This window comes from Lissotriton helveticus, chromosome 10 (genome assembly GCF_964261635.1).
Source record: "Lissotriton helveticus chromosome 10, aLisHel1.1, whole genome shotgun sequence".
Taxonomy (NCBI): Eukaryota; Metazoa; Chordata; class Amphibia; order Caudata; family Salamandridae; genus Lissotriton; species Lissotriton helveticus.
In genome coordinates, this window is record NC_136071.1 from 915,687,936 (window position 1) to 915,713,390 (window position 25,455).

A 25,455-nucleotide genomic window follows, 5' to 3' on the forward strand; every position below is an offset into this window, starting at 1 on the left:
ACACCCCAAAAAATCCCCCAGGCACATCAGCTGACCTTACGTCTGCTGTTAGCCATGGGGAAAATCTAAAGGTAGGTAGGGGGAAAGTTCCTAACACGATAGGGGTTGAGGGCTCCATAGGAGGCCTGGAGGTTCTGGAAATGGGGTTAGAGATAGGGAGTGAGCACAGGACTGTGACCTTATCTGTAGATCATAGTCCTGTTGCTGTCGCTCCTGCTTCTCCCCCACTGGTCCCCCCGTTATGCAGGGTTTCCTCTTGGAACATTGCTGGCATTAAATCTAAAATTGGTAACCCACTCTGGCAGGACTTTATCCTTACTCAAGATTTAATTTGCCTCCAAGAAACATGGAGTAGGGATCCGGTCCATCTTGATGGTTTTAAAACCTTCTATACTCCAGCTGTGGAGGTAATACATGGAAGAGCGAAGGGGGGATTGAGCATTTATTTGTCAAATAAGTTGAATATAATAAGGGTCACAGAGCCTGTTAAAGATATCTATTTCCAACTCTTGATACTTGTTTTGGCTTCTGATATTCCAATTGCCCTGCTCAATCTATATAATAATATTCCCCTTGCTGATGTATCTAATGTCTTCAAAAAATTGGCCAAAGCACTGTCTTTACAAGATACGGTTTTTAGACATGATTTGATGATTCTCTTTTTAGGAGATTTTAATTGTATTTTGTGTAACATGATGGATGATAACAGGTGTGGAATGACACGGGAAGATGGCATGTGCCAGTCACACTTCAATCATTCCGTCTTGGGTGAACAATTTAATGAATTGCTTGGTAAATTTGATTTGGGATTTGCAAATGAAGTTAATATGATACCATCTTCCCTATCCCCAACATTTAATGGGAGGGGTTGTGCTTCTATTATTGATTACGCTCTCGTAACAAATAAGCACGCAAATAGAGTTTACTCTTTTAAGGTCTCAGATATCGCGTTAAGTGACCACTTTCCGCTCTGTGTAGCCATTCTGATCCCAAAGAAGTCTACCTTAACACGTAAAATAGAAAGGGATGAAAATCTGTCTATTGGTAGCACAAATGGTTATTCATTAAGATGGGCTATGGTGGATCAAACTGAAATACTTAATACAATAATTGGTAAATGCATATCTGAGCTAGCGATCTGTTTGAGGGAAGATTCGACACCCGAAATGCTCCTTGCAGCTTTCCTGACTATTTCTAATGAAATTAAGACCTCCCTTACGAGACAGTGTGAAAATGCCAAACAAAAAGGAGGATGGTTTGACTCTAGGTGCACTAGAGCTTATGCACTTCTAAAGAAAGAATTGCATAAGAAACCTAGGTGTGCTGAGGAAATCAGTAGACTGAGGAATGAGTATAAAATCGCTATAAAAAACAGAAAGAGTAAGCTAAAAGTAGAAGCTTGGGAAGCCCTGCATCTAGCTCCAGGTAGGAACGATAGTGCGGGCTTCTGGAAGATTATCAGAACTCCCTTTCTTAGAGAAGAGGTTGGTCCCTGACTAGAGATTGCAATTCCTGAATCGGATTGGATTGGGCATTTTTCCAAGGTTTATGAGGGTGAGGGATTGACGAGTCCTCCCTCTGTCTCTATTGCCCACTCCACCTCAAGAAACTTAATGTTTACCCTAGAAGAGGTTGAAAAAGCCTTGCATGTAAGTCAGGGTGGGAAGGCCCCCGGTCCGGACGGTGTCCCTATAGATATTTTTAAAGCTACCATTCCCTGTGGGGCTCCCTTCTGGTCCAGGTACTTAATGCTAGTAGTCAGTTTCAGTTTTTAACGTCTTTATTTCGATTTTTCATCATAAAAGACACATATATACAAAAAATTTACATAGTCTACAATAGATACAGCATAGTCATAACAATATAAATATCTAAATACATACAATAACCAAATTAGAAAACAAATGAGGTTAAGATCTCAATTAAACATACATATAAAGACGTCAAGGGAAATAGTAAAATCATTAGAGCATATATAAAAGTAGCAGATCATCAATACTATTAAATTCATAGACCAATGAAGCAGTCAGGGAACATGATATACAGGTTGTTTAGATCGTGAATTATGAACTAATTGACTTAGACCTTATCAACCAAGCCCACCCGAGGAATTTCGCCAATCCTATAGTTAGCCATTCAGAAGTGTTCGTTTTCAAGGTGTACAATGCTTCACTACTCACTCGGGTGTTTAGTCTAGTACATACAGGTTTCAGCCACTTTTTACGAGGTTGGTGATAGGCAGTACAGACAAATAAAAAATGGCCTAGTGTTTCTTCACAAACGGCACAACAGGGACAGAAGCTCGACTCCGGCCCCTGCCAGCCGCTAGTAAAGGCCCTCAGGGGCAATGTGCCCACACGGAACTGATGATATAGTTTCCTATCCAATGTTTTAAGGATTACATCCCAATATGCTTCTTTGTTAGGAATTACTTTGTGGAGCAAAAACTGGCCTGTCAAGTTTGCTTTCTCAGAAAGTAAAACATGTTCCGTTTTTACCATGGACCAGAAAAAAACTTTAAATTCATCCTTAGTAGGAAAGGTTTGGGAGCCCGGCTCTGACCATAGCAAAGGAAGGCCCATTTCAATTAAGGTGTTCTTGACTTGCTTTAGCCACGGTATATTGCCTGCCCCTTGTTGCAGTCTCACATCTTGAAGCTCACGGGCAAACATGGCCAGTTCCGGGGTGGACCATATGCGTCTCCATAGAGCCACCATCCTGTACTGGGCCTGATGTTTAATGGTATGCATGCCCATGTCCATCAGAAGTGGAAGGACTGGTGTTGATGGGGGGAGACTAACTAAATTACGAAGAAATGTATTCTGTATCCTTTCCAGGACAGCCAAGTCCACACAACCCCAAATGTCTGCCCCATACAATATCGCTGAGCTAATTTTAGCACTGTAGATTTTGAGCGCGGGCAGTACTCTTTTAGTCAGGGAGCGCCGCTGCTCTTTTACTAGGCAGCCAGTCAAGCGGGCAAATTTCAGACAGAGTGCCTCTACTTGCTCTTTCCATTTTAACCTGTAATCCAAGGTAACACCAAGATAAGTCATTACATCAACCTGTTCCAGTCTGGACCCATTCATTATAACATTGCCCCTCAATGGCTTTTTCTTGGTCAAGACCATAAACTTGGTTTTATTAATATTAATCTCAAGATCATTCATATTGCAAAAATCCATAAATTTGTTTATTGCAACCTGTAAACCCTTCTGCGTTTTGGCCAATATGAGGGTATCGTCTGCAAAAATTAAAAGGGGGAATTTTGTCCCACCCAGTGAAGGAGCATCAGTGGGGGTATCTGAAAGGAACTTAACCACCTGATTAATAAAAAGCACAAATAGGGTGGGGGCCAGGACACAACCCTGCCTCACACCACGGGTCACGGGGAAGGGTTCGGTAACCTGGCCCTGACGACCCCATCTGACTCTTGCGAAATTACCCTCGTGCATCCTAATGGTAAGATCTAAAAGTGCAGAAGGAACCCCCATCCTTCTCAGTGCAGCCCACATCTTCCCTCTAGGGACCAGATCAAAGGCTGATTTGAGGTCCACAAATGCAGCGAAGATCTTCCCATCTCTCAGTAGCACAGTTTTCCAATAGATCATGACAAGTCTTAAAATCTGATCAACTGTGCTAATGTGTGCCCTAAACCCAGCCTGCATTGGGGACAGGATATCTACTTCAGTCATCCACAAATGAATCTTCCCCAACAACATTCTGGCTATTACTTTTTGAAGGGCATCGATGAGGCTGATGGGGCGGTAATTTCCCGCATCAGATCTATCCCCTTTTTTATGCACTGGCAAAATCTCAGCCCCTTTCCAGGAGTTAGGGATCCTAGTGCCCCTGGCTATAGCATTTGCTAAGTTTAATATATACGGGACCCAGTGTTTTTGGTCATATTTGAAGAGGTCTGCGGGGATACAATCTATGCCGGGGGCTTTGCCATTCTGCACCTGTTTAAGAGCAGAAATTGCTTCGGTTTCGGTAAAAACAACGTGATCAAATGAGGACAATTCAGGCTGCACACTGGCATCTTCCCTAATGGTAGTGAGGGAGATCCGTTCCGTGTGGCTGAACTGCACCTCATAATGTTTGACCCATTGCTCTGCTGGAACGTAGTTTACCGGGCTATGTAGTTCCCCAGATTCCCCCCATTTCACAACCTCCCAAAATCTTTGTTGGTTGGATGAGGTACTTGCCTGGTATAAATCCAACCAACGCTGGTCGTCCCATTTAGTTTTTGCCTCTTTTAATGCCTTCTTGTAATTCACCCTCGCTATCCTTATGTCCACACATGATTTAGATTTAATGGCACTTAGCAGAGAGCTGTGGGCAATACTACAGGTCTTGTCGTACCATTTCAGCCTAGGATGTGCTTGGGCTTTGTTGCTTCCTCCCTTAACAGGTTTGATAAAAAAAGACTTAATTTTATTAAAAAGAGTCTCATGTATAGTTCCAATTTGGTCGAGTGGAGTACCAACCTCAAGTATGGGAACCATCTGCTTTGTGGCCGCTAAGACCTCCATGGCAATCCTGCTAATAATAGCAGTGTTGTCTTGAAGCCCAGCCCATTTTACTCTTCTGCAGTCATTTGTAAGGCCAGCATCTGCAGTTTCAATGTTTGTAGCAGGGTTCATACAGAGACCCCCAGATACTAATAATGAAATCACCAGGGGATTATGGTCACTCTCAGTTCTACTGACTACTTCCATATCCACCAACATTTTCCAAAACTCTATCTTAAGTAAAAAGTAATCAATACGACTTGAGTTTATGGAGTTATCAAATGTAACTTTTCCCATCGGGTCTGATTTAGTCCTACCATTTACTGCGCGTAAGTCCCATTCGAGACAAAAACCTAACCATTGCATAACTGCCTCCGTGACTTTTTTGATAGGGGCAACAGACAAAGGGGGAATATTCCAAATCTGATCAATTTCCCCATATCCCCCACTGTCAAGGTTGGGAAATGGTTCGAAGCAACAGTTGAAATCGCCTGCCACCATGACACAGCTATCCCTGCTAATGTTATTCAATAGAAAGTCGAGTTCAGCTACCACTCCCGCAGTCTTCCCACCCGGTATCCCTCTAGCATAAATGTTAAACAGAAAAAGGACCTGATTATTGTTGTCTGTTAATTTCAGTGCTAGAATATCATTACCCAAGGTAGGGAGTTCAGTGATGGTAATGGCTAAGGATTGTCTGATCCAAATGACTAAACCCCCTGACGGGCGGCCCTTCGGTCCTTTGCTGGCTGGTTTATAGTAATTAAGAAAGCCAACCCGATAGATAGCTTCTGTTGACCAACTTTCCTGCAGGATAATTACATCATGTAGATCCACAAAAGAACCCCAAGCGGCCTCTGACATTTTCCCTTTCAATCCCGCTATATTCCAAGACAAGACTGCAAGGGTGTATGTTGATTTCTCTGCCATATTGGCAGATGGGTTAACAGTGGCCTTAATGTTTTTCTGTCTGGGATTACCTGACAAGAATGTTTCCCTTTTTTCCACCCTCTTAGGGTTTGTACCAGATATGGAGACAGTTTCTACCCCTGAAACATACACATTTTTTGGAGAGCAAGTTAATACAGCGCTAATACTCCCAGTATTCAGGTGTTCTACATCAAGTCAATCCACTCCTTCTAGACCGGTGAGGGTGGCAAACCGGTTCGCAAGGTGGGGATAGAACATTGGATAGAGCGGGGTATCGAAATGAAATCTCCCTCTGGGCCTGTCCCTTCTTGAGTGTTGGAAAGGAGTGTGGGATCTATTAGCATGTAAAGCTGGATAAAAGTAATGCAATAGTAAGGTTTGTACGTCCCCAACTCTACCAAATCTTGGTTCTCTGCCGATGTATTCGGCAACCCAGGGCTCTCTGAAACTAACCACCACACAATCCCCCTCAAGATCTTTCTTACCATAACCTATCCAGTCCACCCTCCTAACGTTAAGTATTTCAGGATTTAAATTGGGTGGGAGTGGCCGGTTTTTATTAAGCCAAAATGTGACCTTATTATAAAGATCCTTGTGTGTTTCCCTCTTGCCGTGTACAAGTGGAGCCACGCCAGTTAAGACGATTGTGTAGGGCACTGACTCCGGTGGAAGGTTCACACACTGTTTCTTGGGGATGGGTTTGGCAATGGGCTGATGAGTGGTGTTTTGGCCCCTGAATGGTGTTGGATTATTCTGTACCTGCTGGTCTTTGGTGGGCTTAGGCCTTGCAGGATTCTCTGTAGGGGCAATTTTTATTTGAGCGGGTCCTGTTTTTGGCGGGGCCTTTGATTTAGAAGCTCCTACTTGTGTGTTGTTACCCCCTACTTTATTATTTGTCACAATCAAGGACTTCGGATTGGACGGGACAGGAGGGGACAAACCAGCTTTTGCTAGGCTGGAAAGAATTCTATCAGAAGTCGCTATACTATCCTTCACCAACAGATCTAAGGTGTCCATTTTTGTGTTTAACAACCTTGTCCTTTCAAAAAGAGGTAAAAGAAGAGATTTAAGTAGCAACTCAATTTTAGCCAAGAATATTTCTTCTGTGATGCTAATCATTGTCATAGTCTCACCCCCCCCTTGTTGAGTAGAAGCGTTAGTGTTAGGTGGCTGTGGGGGCGAAGCTGAAACATTTACCACCCCCTCTGTTTGTTCCACCGAATCTGGTGAGGCAACCCTCTTACGTTTCCCAGGATTCTGGGTCGGTGTCTGCTCTGATAGAGAGGGAAAGTCCATTAAATCATTACTAATGTTAAGTTTTGGTGAGTCTGAGAGACCAGAATTATCCCCGGTCTGATCTAAACAAATAGTCCCACTATCGGGTAGATTCTCATGTGCAGTATTAAAAGCATTTTCCTGGTTGGTGTTCGTAATCTCCCCGATGTGAATCTCAGGAACAGGTGCCAACATTACATCTACATTGATATCCGTATTCAACGTAGAGAGTAGGACAGGAGAGACAGCCTCACTTATTTTACCAAGTGAGGAGCGCTTGCCAGTTATGATATCAAGCGATAGGCGTTTTTCAACTAAGGCGATCTCCTTCTCTAATATAGCAGTTGAGCGTTTAAAAAATTGATCAATTGTACCAGTAAAGGTACCATTAGAGGTGGAGACCTGAACCTGCCTCTCCTTGCCAGATCTTAGGGTCATTTTTATTAATCTTTTTTGAAGTATAGCAAGCAAAAATATGACCAACCTAAATAGGTGGCAGAGCTACTCAAGACACAAAGTTAATCTGACCAGCTAAGGGGACTTTAACAACACTGCTTACACAAGATATAACCATATAAAAATAACCAAGGTGCAATTAAGAATATTTAAAAGGTCAGGAAGGAAAATATTAGTAATGGGGCCCAGCCCGGCCTCCTCCGGCCCCGGACGGCCACAGACGGTCCCGCCCTTGTCCCGGGCTTCTCCCGCGCGCTCCCGCGCCGCGGGAGTGTTAGTTCCTATATATAGGTGTCCAAATAGCTTATCAAGAGTGAGGGCGGGGCCGGCAGGGAGAGCAGCCCAGCTGGAGAAGGGCTCGCGGGGACTCCTGGTCCTCGGAGTCCGCCGCTGTGCTCGCAGCCCTGCCGGTTGCTGGAAAGTAAGCCCCTTCACAAGAGCAGAGAGAAGAAGAAAACGGCTGCTACCGCGATGCGGGACCCGCGCAGCGGGTCCGGCGAGGGGTGGCGGCGTGCAGCAGAGCACTGGATTCCTAGGTTCCTCCCTCGGGTGTGGTGTCCGTCGGCAACGAAATCCGCCGAGTCCAGGTGAGGCAGCAATTTAAAGTGGTCAAGAGTGAGGGCGGGGCCGGCAGGGAGAGCAGCCCAGCTGGAGAAGGGCTCGCGGGGACTCCTGGTCCTCGGAGTCCGCCGCTGTGCTCGCAGCCCTGCCGGTTGCTGGAAAGTAAGCCCCTTCACAAGAGCAGAGAGAAGAAGAAAACGGCTGCTACCGCGATGCGGGACCCGCGCAGCGGGTCCGGCGAGGGGTGGCGGCGTGCAGCAGAGCACTGGATTCCTAGGTTCCTCCCTCGGGTGTGGTGTCCGTCGGCAACGAAATAATGCTAGTAGTGTTTCAGATTTTTTGCCCACCTGGGTAGAATATACAATAGTGCCCATCTATAAAAAGGGGGATAGACATGACCCGGGTTGTTATAGACCCATTTCCCTTTTAGATTCATTCACTAAAATAGTGGGCCGAATAATCTTGGACCGGCTCTTGGTCTGGGTCGAGGATAATTCTATTTTATCTGGTTTACAATATGGTTTTCGTTCTGGCTTAGGAACAGTGGAACAGGGCCTAAATCTTTTAATGCTAGTCGCGAAGTACACAAGGGCCAAGAAAGGGAACTTGTTCCTCGCCTTTGCTGACCTCTCGGACGCTTTTGATTGTGTGGTTCATTCCAAACTATGGATATTGTTGGGACAACTTGGGGTTGAAGAATAGATTATTTATTATCTTAAACGTTTTTATAGTGACGCTTCAGCCCCCGTCCGTTATGGCCTGAAGGGGGAACGCACGGACAAAATCCCAATCAGGAGTGGTGTCAGGCAGGGCTGTGTCATGGCCCCATTCCTTTTTAACTTGTACATAAATGGTCTGGAGAAAGCCCTGTGTAATAATAGTCTAGATCCCCCATATGTAGCTGGCCGTCCAATCCCGGCGTTTTTTTATGCTGACGATGCTGTGCTAATGTCTCGTACTCAAGTGGGTCTTCAGCGCATGGTGGATAGTTTTGCCCTCTTTATGAGTGAGTTGGGCCTAAGAGTAAATACGTCAAACACTTTAACCATGCACTGCGGCAGGCACCTAAAAACTAAGAGGGCCATTTTTATAGCAGGACAGAAGCTTGAATCCACTAAGCAATTTTCCTACCTAGGCATACTGTTTAATCATAGTGAGTCATGGGGACAGGCAGTGGCAGCGAAAAAACTTGCTATGGTTCGCTCGACGGCTGCCCTCAAGACTTTCTCAAAGAAATTAGGCACCAGACCACCTGTGGAGTTAATTAAAATCTACAAAGCCAAATGTGTATCGGGTGCAATTTACGGTAGTGGGGTATGGGGGTTTGCAGACCCTATGCCCATCCAGGTAGTTGAGAACTCCTTTCTAAAGTTTATCCTTGCAGTTCCTAAGAGCACTCCTAATTATAACTACCATGCAGAATTGGGTCTTGCCTATATATCTGATCTCATCAAGCTTGAACCTGTGCTATTATGGCACAGTCTGTGGACTGAAGAAGAGACAAAGCAGAATAGAGATATTCTGACAGATATTCTGAAACTAGAAGGAGCAATGAGGATACCTTGGCTGAGCTATGTATGTACATTTTTAACGGATATTGGGAAGTTAGATTATTTTCTAAATCCCCTTACTATCTCAACCATATCACGTAAGGATTGAAAAAGAAGGGCCTGGCATTTTTGGATTCCTTAAGACTTACATCTGAGGTTTTAAAACCTACTGTCCTGCAACATCAAATGTTATTAATAACTTTTAATATTCAACCCTATTTGATGCATGTTCCCAATAACGATGATAGATTTCGATTATCCCGTTTTAGATTTGGAATTTTTCACAGATTGGTCAGTTTCCCAACAGTAAATAATTGGATGCAAGATTTACCGCCCTGCCCCTGTGATGATGCTTCCCCCCAAAGCACTATGCATGTTATTTTATTTTGTAAATTCTATAACCAGATTAGGCATACCCTTTTATTGCTGCTACTGAGAGAGATGGGCTTTCGGCAGTGCCGTCTGGCTATGTTAAGCATGCAATACCTGGATAATCATCTATGTGTTGCAACAATTACATTGTTTCTGAAAAAAGTGATTTGCAGTAGAAAAAGTATGATCACATAATGCACTTTAATGAGATTAGGATGTTACAAAATGGAAACCTTGCCATTAATGAATTTTTTTATGTATAACACTGAGAGATTATAAAATGAATTGAAATGTATTTTAATGAAATGTTTTTATGTATACTTTTATGATAGCTTTTTAACAATCAAATAAAGTTATATTTGATTATTTGAACTGCGTATACCCACCAGTGAGAAACAGCAGAACTTAATGTTTTATATACATAACTGTTTAGATTGTATTTTTAAATAATGAATGCGTATCGGGTTGCACTTTTGCTCCAAAAGATGCCTTTCCTAAAAAGTAACTCCTTCTCCTACACGCCTGCATGTTCCAGGTGAACAGCTTTCGCAACTTCTGTTACCTTCGTTATACCATTGTTTTCAATACCAGACGAAATGTAAGGGCGCTATTATACGGTATGCTTTGAGTTCTACAAATTAACATAAAGACCAGCTTGTGTGGGAGTCAGAGTTCATTTTATGTCAGATATTATTGTCAGTTTGATAATTTAAAGTTTAACAATTCAAACTTGCTCAGAAATGTATTGGAGGAGGAGAAGAAGGAGCCAGACTTGCTATGTAAACGGTGTCTACTAAAGTTGCATAGCATAACATATATTTGTAAAGTGCATGTTCACCCAGCCTTGCTGCTGAATAGCAGATGTTTGTTACCCAACGGTACTCATTTTATCGACCTCAGAAGGATGAATGTACCCGCTTGGATTTGAACCTGCGATCATGAGGTCGAACACAGGGCAGCCATTACCGTGAACGTATTACTCCACCAGACGCAGCCAACGTTCTACCCGGAGGCAAAGGAGTCCATTGCGATATTTCATTCCTATAAACATATTAACGCCACTGTTTTATCAATGTGTTGCAGATCACATCTCTAAACGGATATCCAGCATGTAGTGGTCTATTGAGGGGTCTATATCAAGTCCAGTTTGAGGGAGAAATAAGGATACATTTCTCATCTTATTGGATGATTATCAGGATTCAGGAGTTTCACCTAGACACCATCTTTTTATCCTACATCGAATAGTGATCTCTGCCCTTATTCTCTATGTATTCTGTGCAGCTAGTTATACCGTGATTTTTTTTTTTTTAAGGACACGTGTCATATGTATGTAACAACTTGTGCTCCTTGATCTGCACAAGGGAGTAGACACGTGTTCATTTTTGTAAGCAGCACAAGGTAGAATATATCATTTCTGTCTCTTAAAACATGGAATACCCTGTGTTTAGCAGTCTTTCCTGTTTCAGCAAGCAACAGAAAGGTCCTTTGTTCTCCACCATTTAGTCCTGATAAAATGGTTCATGTAATTTTATGCTGTGACGGGATGCCGCTGAGGCTGAACATACACTTGACAGAAACATTTTAAACTGGCTTTGAGTGTATTCATAAGCTTATGGTCGAGGACAGCTATTCTCCTCGTACTAGGTTCACAGGGCAAATAAAGCATAAACATGTTGATGAGAGGGGCAATTTCGTCTGATAACTACCTGCTATTTGGCATTGATGAAAACACCCACATGTCCTGGCTTTTTCCTGGTTTTTACCTGCACAATCCTCCTTCTGTTCTTCTTTAACTCGGGCATGACTTTAGGTTGGCAAGCATCTTTGTTTTCAATTACATCGCTCATGTTTCAGAGAATTGTGGTCTTGCTTTCAAGAATATGCAAGTCTCCTAGCCAGTGCTACTGTGTGTTAGTTATTTACAGAGTGGTAACTGTCTACAGTACATATGTTCAACATAGTTCGAGCGAGGTCAATTAATGCCAATTCTTCAGGATCCTCGCCTAATGTAAAGTTGAATACTATTAAATAGTATCCACATATTTATTGGATTTTCTAAAATGCTGCAAATATCTAGCCATGCTGTGCCTTCGTTGTACGCAACTCACAGTTTCACTCCTTGTAAATCATCACTTTAGCAGAAGAGCTCAGCACGTGCAGGAAAATATACTTAATATTATAAACGTACAGTGATTTTCATAGAAGCAGTGCACCAGACGTCTATATCTCTAGAAAACACATACCTTTATTAAAAGTAGGCATCCCAGTTTCATGCTGTTGTGTTTTTTTGGGACGTTTCCGACTGTATTTATCCGTATTTATTTGGTGTTAAAAAAGTGTGTTTCAGCTAGTACATTTCCGCACTTCCCTTACTAAGAAACTTGTATTCAGACTTGGATGCCTTTGACTTTTACTGCCATATAAGTAATATAAAAATACTCTCCTGAAAACATTAGCAATGCTATACCCACACCCATTCAAATGAACACTTAAGCTTTATTAGGGAACTGTGCCCTGCCCCCTAACCCACCCCCTTTTTTAGGTCCTGCATTCGAGACCTCCTATATATACTTTAGTAAATACTTATGTGTATGTTTTAGGTCGAGCATTCGAGACCTCTTGTATATACTTTAGTGTATTATGTGTATGTAATTTGTGGCTCTGGAGATCAGACCTAGGACTTGTCTGCTTCCGCTTAAGGACTTTTTTTCTGTTCAACTGCCTTTATTTAACTGTCTTGATAGAAAACGACCAGCAGAGGTCAGTAAAATACCAAAATCACTTTAGCATTATCTAGATTCCAGTCCATAGAAATTGTCTTCCACGAGCACCCGTAGACGATAATATTTTTTTAAATCTTGAATTTTGAGTGATATGACCACCAAAGGCCCTGATTTTATATAAAAAACAGAGCTTTGGACTATACCATTTCCTGCTGAAAGGCAGTATTTCTCTCCATGTGTTCCCATACCTGGCGTGTCACGCAGTTTGGTGCCTACTTTACCTCAGTGTTAAAGAACAGTAGATGTTTCAGCACCCAGGCTAATGTGCTGCATAACTAATTACATATAAGGTCCTAAAGGCGAGGCTGATTGCATTGCAAATGCGTGTTGTCATAAGGGGGCACCCATGACAAAATGCTAGCCATGCCACAAAGGAGGTAGTTTTGTACATATGAGGACACCCATGCCACACTTTTTTTCAATGGGATCCACTCTTTGGGAATGTCAAGTTTTACTGCCATGACACACCTTGAAAGGGTTTGAATATTGAATAAGTGGCCTGTCAGCACCTAATGCATTTTAGCAAATGTGTGTGAAATTTGTGATTTAAAATGCACTATTTCACCTCATTCTTTTCACATTTTTCTTGCGGGGAGAAAACCCTTAGTAGGAGTCCGGCTTACTTCCTTTGCTTGCCCACTACAATTGAGGACCAGTATTATGCCTCAGAACTTTCAAGATCGAATCAGCAGTATAACATAGGCGATATCTAAAATAGATATGTGTCTGTGTTATGCTGTTATAGCAATCATGCAGTTATTATTAAACTTTAGTGATGTCTATTGTTATGTTCATGAGACATGCCTTCCTGGTAAAAATTCAGGGTCAATGATCACATGATGTTGCTTCCTGTGATACCATGAAGATCAAAGAATATATGATGTCACTTTCATTACTTCTGGAATTTTGGTGAACAGATGCCCATTGGAAAGAGCACTTATTCAACAGCGAATTGTCCCCTTTCTTGCTCATCTTTCTGGGGTAATGAAACAAGACACTTGACTTAACCATACCGTATAACTCCATTACCTCGTGAATCCACTTTCCTCAGAAATAAGATGATTTCCCTGCAGGTGGAGCCTCCTGCTTGGCTGTCAATTGGTTATTTTCTCCATGGTGGTCTCTTGTCGTGAAATATTCCTCTCCTGGGGATGATTCTCTGATCTCAGGTTGTGATGGTCACTCCCTGTGGATGCTTCACGGTGGTTGTGCTCGCATTATTTGGCATTTGCTTTGAAATCAATCTGTGAGCTGGATATGTGTGCTGGATCATTTTTGTACCTTCTTCCAGGTTTTGCCTAGCCCTGAGTTCAGATGATTCATACATCCACTATACGTTCTTCATTTACTATGCTTTAAAAGCTAATAAACTTGAATTTATAATAAAAACTACTTTCCCCGTCACACGTTGCTGCGATCTCCGAAGAAAGGAAATTCAAGGAAACTCGTTATGATAACATTCTATTTACATTGTGTCATTTTTATTGAAACATATTCATTTTAATATGGAAAACATTTCAAAGTGTCATTTTAATTCTATTTATTTATTCGAGTGCTTGTAGATACACAATTTTTTTTCCCGTTTGGTGCGTACATCAGTATTCGAAAGATTATGAGGGCCCTGGGGAGCCGATATTTTAAAAAGAATTATGCCAGAAACCTTCGCGGGAGTGTACTCAACAACTTCCCAAAGTTCCCTGGCGATCGGATGAATGGTGTTTTAATTCTATTTATTTATTCGAGTGCTTGTGGATACACAACGTTTTGTTTCTCCGTCTGGTGCGTACATCAGTATTCGAAAGATTATGAGGGCCCTGGTGGGCCGATATTTAAAAAAATGTTATGCCAGAAACCTTCGCGGGAGTGTACTCAACAACTTCCCAAAGTTTCATGGCGATTTTTTGTTTTTCCGTCTTGTGCGTACATCAGTATTCGAAAGACTATGAGGGCCCTGGGGGGCCGATATTTAAAGTTTCATGGCGATCGGATGAATGGTGTTTTAATTCTATTTATTTATTCGAGTGCTTGTGGATACACGATTTTTGGTTTTTCCGTCTGGTGCGTACATCAGTAGTCAAAAGATTATGAGGGCCCTGGGGGGCCAATATTTAAACAAATGTTATGCCAGAAACCTTCGCGGGAGTGTACTCAACAACTTCCCAAAGTTTCATGGCGATCGGATGAATGGTGTAGTAATTCATAAAAGACAAACAAACAGACAGACAGACAGACAGACATACATTAGTTTTTATATATATAGATGTGTTATAGAAAGCAGAAGTGTTTGCCATATATTGCCAAATTTTCTTGGGGGGGGAGAACCCTCAACTTCAAGCTTCTCTTCTGGACAGGTATGCACACTTGCTACACACTGTAAGGGGGCTGGTCTGGCAACATCTGCCAGGTCTGCTTTGGGTTCCCTGTCTGGCCCTGCACAGGTCCTGCCTACCTTACCAGTGCTTACTTCTCCACCTATATTGTAGGCAGCTCCACTCAACCAGACTCTCAGTGGCATGCGTTACCAACAAACACAAAAGGAAATCAGGATATATTCCCTTCTTGAACACTGCTCCTAAAGCATGGAACAACCTCCCACAACACCCCAGAGCTTCTTCATCTCTACTTGAATCATGCAAGATGCTGTAGACCTGGCTCTTCGAGTAAGGCACCATAGGCTCCCCTACTCACATGCAAAGCGCCTGTATGCGCTCATGGATTACAAGCATGCTACAAAAGCACTCATAACATAACAAGGACTTCACTGATTAATTACCAGATCTCCTTGCCAACTTGTCCATCCAACACACCCTATCACCCTCTTGGAAGAATTTATCCTCCCACACAATACAAGCTCAAAAAAAGCAATTCAATGTAATCCACCCATACTCTTGGTGCGGACCTACCAGCATGTCATCCCTACTTCCCTGATCAGCGTCCTACCAACAAACAGAGGTTAAGACAAAAGAAATGACCAAACCTGAAGATCCTGCAAAGACTTCTTCGTGGACAACCTAATATATTACTGCGTCTCTCGCTATGCTAACTCCACGGATGATGCCAACAATCTTCTAAAGAATTTCAACTTTTTTTGGAAAACAACGTGAACATCCATGCATCTATGAAGGGACGCAACTGTAATTAAAAAAAGTCTGCATCTTGCTACTCTAAAAGTTTACCTCTGCTCTTCTCTCATTTACCATTCTCTTTTCTTTTCACCCCTTTCTGTTTTACAGGTTATCTCTTGTCTGCCCTTAACCTCTCATTCCTCTCAGTCCATTCCTGTATGTTAACCTCTGCTCCTCTTGACCTTTCTACTACTCTTTCATGCCCATCCATCCTTTTTACAACACCCTTTTCCTATTTCATTTTCCTCTATCCTCTTTCCCATCTCTTCTTCCCCCCAATTTTACACCCTCGTGTCCGTCATCTGTTATGCCCCTCTCTCCATCCCTCCCCGCTCCTTTTCCCTCTCTCTCTCCCTTTATCTACTCATCTTTCTCAGTTCTCATATCCTCTTTAACCCGATCAGATATCAGCAGAATTGATTACCCATATTAGCAGTAGGAGAGGGTATGACTGGTGAGAAACTTTACCGGCACAGCCTGACCCAGTCAAGTGAGCAACAAGTGCCCAAAGACCAAGGGACAAAAATAGAAGGTAGAGGGCATTTCATCTGCGTACCATCTGACAATACACAGTATCAGACAATGCCTTGATCCAGTTTTCAGCTTATCTTGATTTTTTGTGCTGTGATAGTACAGTACACTTCAGAAGGAAGCAAGCAGCGTTCATTGACTTCACATGATATGGATCTGATTTTTATAATTTGTTCCACAGCTGCCTTTAAACCAAATCATGCTTGGCAATTTAGTTTTCACTTAAGGTCTGAACTATGCAAGCAGACAGCAATGCTTAATGGTTAACATGATAGGCCTGTGACAGAATTAAAATAGAATCTCTGTTGCACTGCAACAAATTACAATGCATATGTCAACAAGGAAAATGCCCAACTCATACAATATATTTTTAGGACTGTCTGTAGACAGCTTTTTCTGCCTGCCAGAGCTAATGCCTTTGATCACAAAAAACAATTGAGTGACTTTGGGAGATACACTTTTTGTTGTTGCTTGAAGGAAGCATCATCCTCATTTGTTCACATTTTGGATCAGGACAAACGGAATTGTAGTTTCATCATTAGCTACTGACTATTAGATGTGTTAGTCGCCTGCTCAAAGAGTGCTACCCATAGCCATGCAGGTTCGGTGTCACCTTTCTCCTCCAGATGTCGCTCCACACTCTTTTTAATGCTGCATACCAATGACAATTCTGCATCTAAATGTGAATTTGCACTAAAATGTGTTTGTACTTCTGAATATGATCTGTGCTCATTAACAGAGTTTCCAAACTCCTGCTGATGTTTAACCTCAGGTGATTTGACACATTACTTGATTTAACATACGGGTCTGATTTTGCTTCTAAATATGATACCGTAATGCTTCTTGCAACATTAGTGATTTTATATCCAAATGTGAATTTGCAGCAAAAAGTGATCTTACACCTTGATGTGATTTGTGCTTGCACAGCAAATGCTCCCAGCCGTGAAATCACCAGGTGCCTCATGTTAAATCTGAGAGCCTTAGGATGGTCTTCCCGCCAAATTTTCACCTTGCACCTCCACTTTTCTGATCTCATTTTTGCTGGTAAGAGGACTCTACACACTGTATCACTGATATGCAGTGCTAAAGTGATTGTGTTGTCTCCTCTAAACATTGGTTCATACACATTTTTACTTAGGCATCCCTGGTAAAGTGTACTACATGTGCCTAGAGCCTGCAAATTAAATGCTACTAGTGAGCATGCAGCACTGCTTGTGCCAACGTCTTAATTAGCCCTTTAACCATGTCTTAGGACTGCCATTGCAGATCCTGTGTTTGCAGTTTACACTGCCATGTCGACCTGGTAAACTACACCTTTTACCAGGACCAAACCATCCCTTTTTAAACATATAAGTCACCCCAAAAGGTAGGCCCTGGACAACCAAGAGGACAGGGTGCAATATATTTAAAAAGCAGGACATGTACTTGTATGTTTTATATGTCCTGGCAGTGAAAAACTCTCACACTTGTTTTCCACTACCGCAAGCTCTATCCCACCCATATGATAACATTGGGATTACCCTATTACATTGTATAAGTGTAATTTCCAATTGGAAAGGGATAACCCTTTAAGTCTGGTGCCTCTGAAATCCCAATTTAAAATTCAAACTTATAGTGAAGTCGGATTTAAAACTGCAATTCTGAAAATGCCACTTTTAGAAAGTTGGCATTTTCTGGCTTAAACCATTTGGTGCCTCTAGCATGTCTTTGATCACACGACCGGGTGTAGTTGGCAGTTGAGCTTTGTGTATTCCTCCTAGACAGCCACACACAATGGGAGCTTAGATGAGTCTCAGAAGGGCCATCTCTGGCAGAATGGGTGGGAAGCCTCACTTACTCCTGAATAGACTGTGGCCTGTCCACAGACAAAGGGCTGTCTACCCCCTGTAGTGAGTCTGGGGCCAAGGCAGGAAGGGAAGACCTCTGTGCACTTCAAATGCATGTCTTTGAAGCATCCTTTACTTCAAAGGCACCACTGGGTATAAGTACTGGACCTCAGACACCACCACTTCAGTACACTTCTCGACCTATAGATACTCTGCCAAGAAGAAGGACTGCTGTGCTGCTGAGGGACTGCCACTCTGCTGAACTGCATTCTGCTAGACTCTTGGTTTGCTGTGCTGATCTGCTGTCTGCTTCCCTTTTGCTTGAATGAGAGGGACTGGACCTGCAGCTCTTGACCCCAGAACCCAGAGTGACTCCAATGGCTAGTTGGCTGGCCATCTGCTCCGTAGCCTCAGGGACAAAACAGGCTACCAACAGCTTGACTCGGATATCTGTGAGTCTACGCTGCCAAGTGGTGCCATCCCTTTCCTTGACTTTTGGAAGTGGGCCTAAGGGGCTTGCCGGTGGAACCGACGCATCTTCTCTGCTGAGCGACGCATCCCCAAGCAGAACCGATACATCTCCTTGGCTGAGCGGTGCAACACCGAACAGAACCACCACATTTCCACTTCTGCGTGGATTGGACTCATCGCAAAAGATTCAAATCGCCGATGCCTCCCGCATTTTGGGACAGACACGTCGCCTTTGGAACCGCCGCTACATGACGCTTTTCTCAATGCAAACTTCTTGCATCTCTCTTCGTCTGCAGCCTCAACCACAAAACTTCACATCGCAGCGTCACTGCTCATTAGAATCGCTGCATCACCTCTGCTGCACCTCTCATCCTCGACACCGGACTTTGCATCACAAGCCCTGTTGGCAGGACCCCCGACATAGATGCAACTGGACCTCGCCACGCAGCCTCGCCATGTTTCGGAATCGAGGCATTTCCTCGCTACGTGACATATCTTCTATGCGGATCGACGCAACGCTGCGCAACCAGGCTTTAAGGTACTTGGTTCAGCAGACCTAGCTGGGTCTCTGTAGCTGGCCCACGCACCATCGCTCTATATTTATGACTTTGTCCCGGCCTGGGGCGACCAGATATCCCCAATAGCGTTTTGTGCTCTTTGGCGCTACTTTACTTAAAAATATTGAAATTCAGTAAAGTCACTTCTACTCATTGGATTTTTGTCATTTTGGTCTTATTTTATTAAAATAAGTCAGATCCATTTTTATACCTTGGTGTGGAATGTTTTTGTGTGGTGTTTCACTGTTTTACTGTTTGAAGTGTTGCAAAACTACTTTACACACAGCCTCACTGCTCAGTGCCAAGCTACTGGAGGATGAGCACTGGTTAATTTCGGGTTTGCCTGCCACTTACCCTGCCTAGGATTGTAGTTGCTGATTGACCAGTGCTCATAACCTAGTCAACCAGTAACCCAATTTCCAACACCTTTCATCAAGGGTGTTGAAAGAAGAGTAACAGAAAAATGCAATTGTTTTCACATTGCAAATCCAAATATGTGTTTAATATTTGTATTGTGTGAAAGACATGTGACAAAAGTATTTTTAAATAATTTAATTAATTACATAAATGATTTTGTCTTCATAAAGATTTCCCACACTTGCACCAAGGATAATTTTGCAGTTCAATGTGACAAATGTGATGTCATGTTAATGTACACATTTTACATCTATTGAGACATTTAGCTCCTGGACGTTCCCCTGCATACAGTGATGTTGCATATAATAATGGTACCACACTCCTTCTGGCTTTGCACAAAGAATGATTGGCACCTACATCTGTTTCTGGACCTAAGGTGAGTACTGCTCTGAAATGTGTTTCTGCATCAAAAAGTATCTCTGCGCCCCTTTTGATGTTGCACAAAGGGTGAACTTGCACCAGTAATCTTTTAATGAACAGTGATTTTGTACTTCAATTCACAGGCAACCAAATGTGAGGTTATACTGATCTGATGCGCAGCTTTTACACCAAGTGACATCTTACTAAAGCATTTCTCTCTCTACTGACTGACATCATAAGGCTGATTATTGCATCTTTTCTGTACTTCATCTGCTTTTCAAGTTTAAAAGCCAGACTATTTTTGTATGATCCTATAGTGACTACCAAACCTAAAACAAATAGAGCTTCAGATTAGCCCTTGGTATGCATGTAACATCACCTAAGACACTCTGGTCTAAGCAAAACTATACTCAAATGCCACAGAGGCCTGACTGCCAGTCGAGAATCCTTCAATAGTGGCACATGACATTTTCTGGGCCTTGTCTTCATTAAAATTGACCTACTCCTTTTTTACTCGAGGACATACCTTCCGGGAAGGATACACTATTTTCTTCCTTATTGGTCTCAGAAACACGAGAATACCTTACAGGAAAAAACGTATTACCTCAAACTACTATAACTAGAAATGTAAATTTCACATCACCCTGAATGAAAATGGGACAGCGGATATCCAATCTTCAGATTTGCACCTCCATATCTTCACCCGATTAATACCATGAAGGCCCTAAAAGCTTACACAATGGCTAGAAAAATTGACACTGATACCGTATCTACCATCCTGACTGCTCATGGTGCCACAAACTCACCTTCCTCCACACCCCCATTTCCTAATTCTCAGCCACACTCATGGAGTGAGACCAGAGGCAATAATGGTAGCATCAATGGCCAAACCCACAGTCCTCCACGAACCCACATCTACCTAGTGGTGCTGTTTGTGTCAACAAAAGTCCAGGTCCAATCGCAGTGCACCAAAAAAAATGCAGCACACAAACTTAATCTACACAGATTACTCAAGTCTCATAGGAAATAAATATCTTTGGAAACACTTGACTGCTCCCGGGAAATCGGACTCATTTGCTCTGCTCTTTACTGCAGCTGCTCTTACTACTTCAGATAACCACGTTATTTGATGAGTCATGGACACCAGTTAGTGTCATTCAGGAACAATCTATCCAACCTTATGAATCAGTGTACTTTAATCTGAAATCAGTATTAAGGGTCGCTATTCTCGCAATGGTCTTTTAAATTCTCACATTCTCAACTGCCTCTCCTCTCATTCTTTAACTCTTGTTTTTGTCTGTCACATTCTTTCTATCCCTCAGCTAACCACTTTCCAGCCTATCTGGCACACTCGTTCCTTTTTTTTCTATCTCTTTCGCCCTTTTACCCATCTAGCCTTGACTTTTACAAGTTATTTTCTCTCTCTCCAAGCAGTCACCCCCCCCCCCCTCCCTTTCTGTCTCCCCCCTTTGCCCACTCCCTTGTTCTCTTTCCCTCTTTGTCGGTATTTGTTATGCATATCATAATCTACAGCGCCATCTCCTGGTAAACAAGAGGAATCTGTTATTCTTGGAACCTGCTATACTTGGAAACTTCCCAATAATTCTCGCTGGGCAAGCACTCAGAATGAATATTGATTATCTTTTATTGGCGCGGGGTCTTCAGCAGATACACCTCCCTGTCACAAGAAGACAATCCTCCACCCAGCGACCTTTTGGCTACAGGTAATGCATATTTTTGGAAAGGCGTGACGTAACTAGAAAAAACCAAATCGTGCATAGTACCTGAAAACAGCGCGCTAGTACCACCAGAATAATGTTACAATTAGTGCTGTGTTATTATTAAAGTACATTCCACGGGTAAACAAACACAAGAGAAGGGACAAAATAAACACTAATGCTAACTATCTGAGGCACTAAAGGGCCTCTCTCCGGTCCTTCCATCACTAACCATCACCATACAAGAGTCACCCTGGAAGGTGTCTTTGTTTGATGACGCCAACTCGGGTTGTGAGACATATTGTGTCATTCACCTGCTGGAGACTTTAACATTAAGGTCACATTTTTCGACGAGGCTGTACATTTGGAATAGCATCTTTCCTGGTGCGTACAACATTCGGGAAAGTCGGGGGCACTTACCCAGCTGAAGTGCAGGCTGCAGGAAGCACAGGAAGAGCGCCAACAGGAAGGCCTTCATGATAGCTGTTTCATAAATTAGTTCCCATAAATACAGAAGTGTATGTTCACGAGACCGGCTTCAAGAGTCCCAGCTAAACCACCTCTGCAGCCACCCGCCTTGCCTCGCTTTTGAAGGTTTATGGGAATCTTTGGGAAGATGTGGCCTCTTGGTGATAAGAAAATATCCTGTCACATGGGGTGTTGCCAAACAACAGGAATCCGCGCGTCAAGCGGTGCTTACGGCGCTGATTTTACGGACGAGGAAACGCTGTCCTCGGAAGTCAGGGACAATCCGGGACGGCGGCAGATAGCTCGGGCCTGCTTTCTGCAGGTCTTTGTTATAGGGCCGCGGGAATAGATACCCGATAGCATACTTGCTGAGCTCGCGCAGCACTTAAAACACGGAAACGGCAAATGACATGAAGCCGGCCGGGGTTAAAGGACAATGGACACTTATTGTATCCGCACCAGCAGCACGGGAAGATGCCATTTCGTGTAGATAGAGGCGACCAGTGTTGGACTGGAATCAACAATAGACCCGGGCACTCTAAAAAAAAAAAAAAGGCCCAAATTTGCGGACTGTGCCTTTTCGCAATTTTTAGGTATTATGAAAAGTAGGAGGGGGGACATGTTTAATTAACATCACTGTGAAAAAAGGTGTTACCAGGACGTTTTGTGCACTGAATATTTTACACCAGTGAACTACAACTGGATGTACGTGAGGACACTTCTGCTCAGCCCCTGCTCAATCTACATTCATTAATGGGCCGGTCCTACGAATAAATGAGAATAACACCTCTGCCCCGTTGATGAGACGGAGGTATGTAACTGAGTCCCACCTGCCTCCGGAACGGCCGCTCAGGCTTCCATTCGGCTTCAGGCGGCATCTCAACAGCCCAGGCACAGCTTAACTCGCCCACCAAACTGGCCAGAAAAAGCAGCCCACAGCTGCACCTCCAATACCGGCCCATTACATACTGCCCGAGTGCCTGCTGCCTTACCAATCCAACCCTGAGGGCAACCAGGCTGGCCCGATTTCCCCCTTTTATTTTCCTCCCCTGCCCTAGCCCAACCGTAGTACATTTCCTGTTAATAAATAACTGCCCAGGATCGGCTGGAAGGTTGTGGTGTTTCTTTGTAACACTTTCTGTAAATATGTACTTTCTATTCCGCCCTCCCACCCCCTTTGAGTCTTACTATGACTAAGATGACTACTCGTCACCAAGTAAAATTCTCGAGAGTGATGGAAATTGTACAGAAACAAAATGTGTATAAAACTAATTGTAACAAAAATCTATAATAATTAACAGCGTACAACCCTATTATATACATATTTAGCCACTTATAGCACCACCTGGTACTTTGCTTTCGGCCAAACCATCATTAACAAGCATTAGAAATGCAATCGGGCTCGGATTTATTTGAGTTTGAGCTAATGGCATTGTAAATGCCAATGTATTGTTGCTATGTGTTATGGAGTGTGTTCATGTGGTGTGTACTGTACTGCTAGTGATCTCCTTGTGAATGTGCGAATATTGCACCACTTGCCTGTGATGTCCTTCTTATGCACCGCCACTCTGCACCGCCACTCTGCACCGCCACTTTGCACCACCGCACTGCCACTCTGCACCGCCACTCTGCACCGCCACTCTGCACCGCCACTCTGCACCGCCACCGCAGAGAGAGAGAGAACATGACGGGAGCTCTTCTCCCCTGCTTCCACCACACAGCTCACACTGTGAACATGACGGGAGCTCTTCTCCCCTGCTTCCACCACACAGCTCACACTGTGAACATGACGGGAGCTCTTCTCCCCTGCTTCCACCACACAGCTCACACTGTGAACATGACGGGAGCGATTCTCCTTCTTCAGAGCCACAGCTGCTATTAAGTACTGAGTTTTATCTTCCTTCAACTGCTCACAAACGTTGGCAAAGCATGTGGGTGTGGCCTGTAAATCACAATGCAAGCCGGGCCTAATTTGTTTCTTTATGGCATGTTTTACCTGAGGTGAGGGAGAATATGCGGGGGGAAAAGCAACAATGGCGGTGGAGGAAGAGCATGGAAGCACACTAAATAACAATGGCAATGGAAGGAGGATGGGTGCACACTAGTCGGCAGCAGTAACGGAGGGAAGGTTGGCAACAAAAAAAGCAACAATGGCAATCAAGGGGTTACGGACACTAAGCAACAGTAGTAATAGAGGATAAGTGGGCGGGGAAAGGAACAGCAACAACTGTAGCAACAGATGGAGGCTGGGTGGGGAAAAAGCAATGGTGTTTACAAAGGGAGGGAAGGTGACAAAAAGGGATATCAGTGAAAAAGCGACTTCGACAATGGAGGGGGAGGTAGGTAGAGGGAAAAAGAAACAGCTGCAATGGAGGGTGTGGGACACTAAACTAAAGCAGCAGCGGAGGGAGGGTGGGTGAAGAAAAACCAACGTGGAAAGTGAGGGTTGATGGACTGAAAGAAGCTTCGGGGGGGGGGGTGAAACAGCACTCCAGCAAGAGAAATTAATGTGGCGCGTGGGGTAAAAACACGGTTGGGGAGAAGGCAGAGGATAAAACAACACAGAGGGAGACCGTGTGGGAACAGAAGGACTCAGGCAAGAGACAACAACGTGGAAGGCAGAAGGGACAGGAGAACACTGGAGAGAAACAACTTTGACCACTGAAGGTGGAAAGAGAAGCACACAAAGGAGACAGATGGAAAACACATGCACTGTCATGGAGTGCTTCACAAAAATGAAAGCTGACACTGTTGTAAGCATAGAAGGAGCCCGTCAGGGAGATGATAACCAGCTAGGCTCTGCGGGAGGGATAAACACAAGTCGTCGAGCTAAAGCAAATAAAGCCAGTGAATAGACAGCAAGCATGAGTGACAAAACACCAGCCCAATGGTAAACAATGGACGAAGTTCATTCATAGGTAAGCTTTTGGCATGTCCCCAAAATGTATGGCAGACTTCGACATAAAATGCAAGAAACCCTTCTTTGACAGATCCAACTTCTCTGCCTTCTTATGGATTTATTAGTAATAGAGGTATTGCTTTAGGCAGGATAAAGCTGTAGTAGTCATTGTAGGGATCTCTGGTTTTGGAATTTGAGAATACATTATGGTAGTAAAAAATGGATTCCAAAGGTAATTCTCTTACCTCATGGGAGTATTTTAAGAGGGTAAAAAATACAAAATAAATTTCGTTTTCAAAACCTTTATTTTTATCTAACCCATGCAGTGTATTTTTTTCACTTGCAGCCCTGTGTTCTTCTTTTTTGCAGGCACAATAGATGTTCACCTTCTTGTGGACATATTACTAATACATTAGCAATGAAAGTCAGGTCTGAGCTTTGTCTACCCATTAGTCCCCAATTCTTTCCTTGAGGTATTTGACACAAGAAGGGGGAACAAAACGTATACAGGCAAAGTGAGGCAGACCAATGACCGAAGAAGGTGAACCTAGAACATGTGGGCAATGGAAAATGCTTCTGAGTGGAAGTTCTGGCTCCTACTGGTGTAGAATTATGGTGGTTTCATGTGCAAGCAGCAGGGTA

The 25,455-nt window shown here is 43.4% G+C and overlaps 1 protein-coding gene across 1 annotated transcript in view; it reads right to left on the reverse strand.

Moving 5' to 3' along the window:
* Nucleotides 1-22,017, reverse strand: part of LOC144784639 (macrophage mannose receptor 1-like) — a 949,320-nt gene extending 927,303 nt beyond the window's left edge. The window contains exon 1 of the mRNA XM_078663568.1: nt 21,867-22,017. Coding sequence (XP_078519694.1) covers nt 21,867-21,924 — 58 coding nt within the window. The 5' untranslated portion in view covers nt 21,925-22,017. The remainder of the gene's footprint in view (nt 1-21,866) is intronic.
* Between the last annotated feature and the right edge of the window lie 3,438 nt (nt 22,018-25,455).